Source organism: Mesocricetus auratus, unplaced genomic scaffold (assembly GCF_017639785.1).
Source record: "Mesocricetus auratus isolate SY011 unplaced genomic scaffold, BCM_Maur_2.0 Super-Scaffold_100707, whole genome shotgun sequence".
In the NCBI taxonomy this organism is placed as follows: domain Eukaryota; kingdom Metazoa; phylum Chordata; class Mammalia; order Rodentia; family Cricetidae; genus Mesocricetus; species Mesocricetus auratus.
Window position 1 is genome coordinate 15852157 of NW_024429269.1, and position 7702 is coordinate 15859858.

General features: G+C 40.8%; 1 gene segment (V, D, J or C); it reads right to left on the reverse strand.

Moving 5' to 3' along the window:
* Positions 1-508: 508 nt before the first annotated feature.
* LOC101828619 lies at positions 509-1498 on the reverse strand. The segment is given in 2 exon segments: positions 509-1167; positions 1262-1498. Coding segments are annotated over 2 exon segments (360 nt in total).
* Positions 1499-7702: the final 6204 nt, after the last annotated feature.

Here is a 7702-nt window from a genome sequence, read left to right on the forward strand (position 1 = left end):
TTCCACACTGGAGGCAGTGAGCCCTAACACCCACTGTGACATCCGTCTGTGTTTTCATCAGGACACTGCTATATTAGCATAAAAGAATTTATCTTTTATGTTCCGGTAGTAAAATCATACAGAACACTGTGGAAGCAACCTGTAGTAATTAAAGATGCTGATACCACAATTCTCGAGTAGATTTGAGGTCTATGACGTGGCAAAAAATAATATTGCATTTTATAATTGTGAAGGATTACTTGGAAAAACACCAATGATCTCCCATTCCTTTGCCTGTTTTACTTTTAGTAGTGGCTAGAACTGAGATAATTATTTCAGATTTCTGGGCTTCCATGGTTCTGGGGAATTCATTTATTTTCTAACAATGCATCAGATTCTTTCCTAAATAGAAATATTTAAATTTTATGACAAACTCTGATCAGTACATTTAGCACCAAAAGAAGAATTTATAGAAAATCGGTATAAAAGAGTCAGTATTGAAGGCAAACTCAGGACAAAGTCTGAAGAGTAATTTTCACTTTCTGTGTAGACAAGACAAAAACAACAAATGGGAGACAGTGTCTGGTATTTCCCTGCACACACAATCAGTCACTTAGTGTAGTTGTAGTCTAAGCAATGTCTACCCCGAAAATGATTCACACAGATAACAACAGTCTCCTCCACTCTATGGAACTATAATTGAGCATCAGATAATTTTGGAAATAAGTAAAGAGCTTCTGAGACAAAGTCAGACAGTGGATATTGTTGCAAGAACAGATTTGTGTAAAGGCAACTGAAAGAGATTCCTCAAAGACCCAAGGAGAGACCTTTTGTTGAGCGCTCCACTGCCATGGGTGTTTATGGTCAGCTCCCCCTACAGCCCCACACACTGTGCACTCAGAGCACAGAAGTACACAGCCGAGTCGCTCAGGTGCACAGAGGCTTTCTTCAAGTGGAAGGAAGAGTCGCTCTTGCTAAACTCAGCCTCAAAGCCGATCAAGCCGCGAACCACGGGGTCTCCGGAATAATACTTGAGGAGCAGCTGGAACCCCTGCCGTGGGTACTGGACATACCAGAACAGGTAAGGCGCCGCACTGGAGGAATAGTTGCATCTCAGCTGCAGAGAGGATCCTTCAATGACAGTGACCCAAGCTTCAGGCTGAGTCACTGACTGTGCTCTGCAGTATCCTGTGAAGGAATCTTTGTCAGTAACTGAAGTACAGATTTCCCTGAGGACAGTCTGAATCCCAGGATATGGAGACCACGAGGACGCTATACTCACTCAGGAGAAAGTGAACCCCCAGCACCGGGAGGAGCACCGGGAGCATGGCTGAAAGTCGGGACGCCTGCAGCTCTGCTGTGGGAGAACTCTCTGGAACAGGACAGGCAGGAGAGTGGCTGATGGAAGCAAGAACTTGAAAATAGGCGTGAGGAGAGGGTCTGCTGGAGAAAAACTGTGACGCTGCTAAGAAGACCGTGGAAGGTTTTGTATGTCTGATTCTTGTCACATACCCTTGCTAAAAACTCAGCCGGCTGCAAGAATGATGAGACATAAGCAGGTGGTGAAGATCTTCAATACAAGAGAGAACGCTGGTGAGTGCAGCAACGCCTTCTGGAGGCCAAACGAGGAACCACATATCCTGAGGGTCCAGGGTTTGTCACCTACTCTCCCTGCTTCACAAAGCAAAACTTTTACAACTTAGACTGATTCTTTTCCTAATCTGTGATGAGGTATTAGTTCTGTCATTTGCTAGAAGTGGAAGGAATTTTGAATATGCATTGTGAAATGCACACCAGACTTCAAATGCAATTGTCTCAGGCTGAGTTTGAACAGTCACTACAGCTATGGCGGTGATGCATGATGGTACAGATATCGCCCTTGTTGGATGCTCTGTACTACAGAGGCAACAGAAAAACACATGAAGTAGGATGCCTCTGCTCTCCACGACAAGTTGTGACTCCAGAGGGGAAAGTTTTACTTCTAGAGTCAGAGGAACTGCAACCTCAAGACCTTCAATGCTGGTGAAATTATTGTCCTCCAGGAAAGAAACATAAGATGACCACATTGTAGTTTTTCCTGTGTCGATGGAATGCATTGACTCAGTCATATTCCGTATTTTCTTTGGTTCAGAAACACTAAGGAAATTCTTCCCTTTGGTCTTTTCCCAAATATTCCTTTCCTGAAGATAGTTTTCCCATGCCTGTTGTATGTGAAGGTTTAGTCTATGAATGATACTGTGGAGAGTGAATGCATGAAGTTGCATGCTCCCATTTCTTTCAGATTTCTCCCTAACTTAAAGAAGAACTGTATAACGGAGAACAAACACAAGTCCACAAGTGTTAGAAGAATGAAGATAATCTAAGAAGTGTCAGATGTACAAGTACTTCCAGGAGATGGAAGGAGTTAAAGTCTTATTGATGTGGATCCTGAAGGAAGCACATATAAAACAAAACAGGAATTTCCTGCTGGCTTCAGCTTACTAGGGTGATTTGCAGAGCCCAGCGTGTGTGAAATCCAAGGACACCACATTTGTTGGAGCAGTGCAGCTTTCTTATCACTGGTGTGATACAGCAGGATTCTCCACTTCTCTGTGTTGAGAGAATGCAATTCTCTTAGTTGAAGAGCATCAGAAACACACCTGAATTACAAATACCATGTTCTTAATAAAGAATATTGATCAGTCATCAAGGAGATAACCCAGTGTCTAAAAGCCATTGGCACTTACCAGTAAGTTTTGAGTTCAGATTTCCAGAGTTCATGTAAGGCTAGACATAACAGCATAGTCCATAATCCCATTTCTTTAAAAGGTTATGACCCCTTTGGAATTCAAATGATCCTTTCACAGAGGTCTCCTAACACTATCAGAAATATCAGATATTTACATTATGAATAAAAAATTATGAATGTTACAATCAGGAAGTAGCAATGAAAATAATGTTATGGTTGGTATCACCACAATATAAAGAATTATATTAAAGGGAAACAACATTAGGAAGATTGAGAACAACTGTTCTAGAGCAAGATAAGAAAGACAGAACCCAATACCAGGATGCTCCTGGAGACAACTTACATACAGTGCTGAAGATGAGACTCTATCCCAAAGAAGACAGAATGTAAGATCCCACACCTCAAGTTGCTCTCTGACCACCATACATGCACCAGGGCACATGGATACCTTCACTCACATAACTGAACACAAACACACACTCACAGACACACTGCACACTTACACACACATCATTCAAAGAAATGAACATACAATCATCACACACACTACTGACACATTATACACACTCACATGAACTGCATGAGCACACACATATTCACATGTATATAATATGCACTACATTTTACATATGCATTTCAGAAACACACACACATATACACACACACACCACCACCACCACCACCACCACCACCTCCTCCTCCTCCTCCACCAAAACGCACATAGGGCCCACAGGAATATAAATATTCCTAATAATTTCATAGGAAACCTCACTTGAAAGACTGAACTTTAAAAGGAACATTGTATATTTTAAATAAACTTTGAAATTTTAAATTTATACTATGTTTTATATTGTAGTATTAGAATTACTTTTGGGGCACAGACAAGAAAGGTTAAGGTTTAAGTAGTGATGGTTTGTGTTTCAAGAAGAAAAATGATCAGTCTGTACTCATTTCTGTCAGTTTGAAACGAGCAAGCATCCTCTGGAAAGAGGAACTTTATCTAAAACAGACACAGATTACATTGACATGCAGGCCAATGATCAATGTGAGACTGTAAAACCCACTCTGGGCAGTGGGACTCCCAGGCTAGTTCTTTGTTGCATAAAAACAACAAGCTGATTGAGACATAAGAATCAAGCCAATAAATATGGTTCTATTTCAGTTAGTAGGAAATGAATTGCTGTTTCTCAAAGGAGATACAATTTTTTTTTCTTTCCATGAACACTGCATGGGGATTCTAATTTTCCCACACTGTAGACAAAAGTTGTTCTGTTATCTCTATCATGTTACCTGTTTTAGTGGGGTGGTGAGGTGTCATGTTGTAGCTTGTCCTTGTCTAGGAACTCCTGGTGTTCAGAAATCTTTCTTTTGCTTACCGAGCATTCCATATCATACTTGGAGGACTGTCTATCCACATGTTTCTCACTTTTAACCATGCTTTTGTCTCTTATCCCTGAAGTATGGAGCTGCTTGTGCATTGTGGCTGGAAGTATGTTATTAAATAAGTCACTTGCCAATATGTTTTTCCATTGTGGGCCTCATTTTCACATTATTGGTGACATATATTGATCATAAAGGTCTTTTATCTATCTTCATTTTCCTTCCCTTTCTGGTATAATATCTCAGAAGGGTTTTCTCAATCCATTTAAAAGGGTCTACCCCCCATATTTTATCACATGTTTTAAAGCTTAGTTATTACATTTCTAACCTAGGATTTAGACTAAGTTTTATTTGTTGCATAAAAAAGAGGTATTGTCATATTTTCACATGGGACATCACAATCTGTCCCTATTTTTCATCTCATACAATGGCTTGTGAAATGTCAATAGCTTGCAATATTCACTCAAAAGTCATACTTTCCTCCTGGGGGCAGGTAAGATCCTTTACTCTCACACCAGGAAATAACCATGAGGACATCTGAGTAGAAATTACCTGCACTTGATGGGACTATGGCCAAGGTCATGTATATTCACACTGTGAGCCTGGATCACTGTCATTTTAACAAAGAATATCAGTGTGTTACAGGGATAGCAAATCTACACTGGCTACCTTTGAACTGAACACTTACTGGGCTTGCATTGTTGCTGCCCATCTGGTGAGAAGCATTAACTGGGCACCAGGATGTGGAGACCCCTTCTATCTCATGGCTCCATCATTTTCCTGGATTTTCATCCTGTTTAGTTTTTTCCTGAATATATCTCTTTGGTATTTTATTTATCTATCTATTTATCTACTATGATACTAGCAATGGGTTTTTGTATAAGAAGAATACAGAAAAGATAAACTGTTTTAAAATAGTAATAAGTAATCATTTTAATTTAACCTTGTATGTAATTAGCAGTAATTATAAAATTAATTCAATGCTTACAGAAAAACTCACTTGTAATAATTCTAGTGGGGGCTAGAGAGGGGTCTCAGTGTCAAAAGCGTTTGTGCAAAGATGAGTATCTGAGTTCAGTCTTCAGAACCCACAAAAAACCCTAAAAATATAGGTTACAATATACACTTGTAGTTATAGTCCTAGGTAGAGAGAGGCAGGTGGATCCTGGCCTTGCTATGCAGTCAGTCTAGCTTAGTCAGTGAGATACAGTCACTGAGAGACGATGACTCACAAAACAAAAGTGGGCCCTGATTGTACATCCTGACAGACATTTTCCCTGTCCATACCATTTGTAATGTCCAGGCCTACACCAGATGTGGAAAACAGACAAAAGGTGATTTATGAAAGTAAAGGAGAAACCTGTGTTAGGATGAGGTGATTCATTTTAATTGGCATGCCAATTAGGTAAGCCAAGAGGACTTTTGATAGTTGGATTTTGCTAGTCAGCCTCGGGAAGAGGAAGTGGCCGATTAAGGGAATAGACATTGGTGGCAAACTTTTGGAATGTAATATAAAGATTTTTAGTAAAGAAAAATAATGGGGAGAAGGGCAAGGCTTAGATCAGCTGCATGCTTGAGTGGGCTAGTGTTCCTTCAGGGCTGGGAGAGAGAGCTTACAAGGTAAGTATAATACGTGCATGGGACATGATGTACCTACCTTTGATCTCATCACTTAGGAAGCAGAAGCAGAAGGATCCAAGTGCACTTGTCTTCCATTATTTCTACACAAGTGACTCTGTACCAGTGGACCTGAGCAAGACCTCACAGGCACATGGATGCTGCTCTTACTTCACTCAACACTCCACAGAGAGCTGCCAGAATAGTGGGACTCTATCACTATCTGATTTCAGATGTTAAGGAAACTTGTTGCTTTATATTATAATGGTTTTCATAAGTGGTGCAATAACAATCTTATAATAAATACATTAAGTAACATTATTAAAGTGTAAGAGCCCTTCCATTATGAATATTCTCTACTAGGGACACAGAGATGTCTTTGAAGTAGGGCACCTAAATGATATCTGACAGATAACTAGATCTTGACATACAATCAGTTTTTCTCATTGTGGGACCACTCAAGATGCTCTAGCACTAGTATGTTTTAGAATCAGAATTGCAAGATGTTTTTTTTTTTTTTTTTTTTTTTTTTTATTAATATTTTTTTATTTTCCATTTTAAATTTAGATAAGAAACAAGGTTGCTTCACAAGTCAGTACGAGGTCCCTCTCCCTTTCCCTCCCCTCCTCCCGTGCCCTCCCACCATCCCCCCCCGTTATCCCCTCATTCCCCCAGGGAGGGTGAGGCCCTCCATGGGGGTGTCCATAGTCTGTCATTTCATATAGGGCAGGGCCTAGACCCTTCCCCAAGAGTTCAGGGTGAGAGTGCACCTCACATTGTTCTATGGGTTTTAGACTATCCACCTACATAATAAAATACAAGAAATTCATGTTCCCAGCAGTGGAAAATATATTTGTCTCCAGCCATGGTCACAGGTTAGCATGCATGCAGCAGTTGCCTGGGGAGCACTGTGCACTTGCCACACAGAAGTATGTGACTGAGTCCCCAGGATGGGCAGTGACAAGGTTCAGGGAGAGATGTTTGTCCTTCTTATTCAGTAGGACAATGAGTCCTTGTTCTTCTTTTCTGACTGCATTTGAAAGAAAATTCATAAGGAACTGTAGACCTTCCCAGGCTCTTGTTTCTACCAAGAGAAATAATAATTGACAGTGTCTCTGTAGGTGCACTCAATAAATGTGATTCTTCTCTATGGACACTCAGGAGAGAAGTCAGCTGCTCCAGCGGCTCTCCTCTGCTCACATGTGCGCAAAGGGAAAAGCAGGAAGACAATGAGCACACAACAAAAGGTTCAGTCAGTGTCCTCATAGCTCTCCCTGGAGAGTGTGGCCTTTAGTCATGCAAGATGTTTCTGTGGTCATCTCACCTCTGCAGGTTCTTCAGATGTCTGCACAAAAGCCGGGAAGAGGGGAGGGAGAGGGAGCTTGGATTGACATGTGAAACAAGATTGTTTCTAAACAAAAAAAAAGGGAGAGGGATCTTGGATTGACATGTGTTGACATGTGAAACAAGATTGTTTCTAACCTCAAAAAAAAAAAAAAAAGAAAGAAAAAAATCTTACTGATTGATGCTGCTCTTGCAGAGGTCAAACAAACCATCCCTACTATTGCTTCAACAGAGATTCTCTGCCACCTGGTGGCCAAATTCTCAAACAAACTACTTTCAAACCAACTTTAGGATCACATCAAAAATAAATCAACAATCATGAAGACCATGATGGGGAAATCTGTAGAGACAATTGAACCAAGCTCCAAGAAACTGACAAATACTAGCCTGAAAGTTGTGGATCTTCCATGGGACTGAGCCGAGTCCTCTGAAAATGGGCAACAGTTGTGTAGTTCTGTCTGTTTAAGTCTTGCAGTAGGATCACCATCTGTCCTTGGTACATGAGCTGGCTTTTTGGAATCTATTTCATATGGTGGGATGACTTTCTCAGCCTTGATGCCATGGATAGGGGCTTGATCCAACCTCAACTTAACATGCCAGGGTCTTATGACTCCCCATGGCCTTACCCTTTCAGGGGGTGGGTTGGGGAGATGG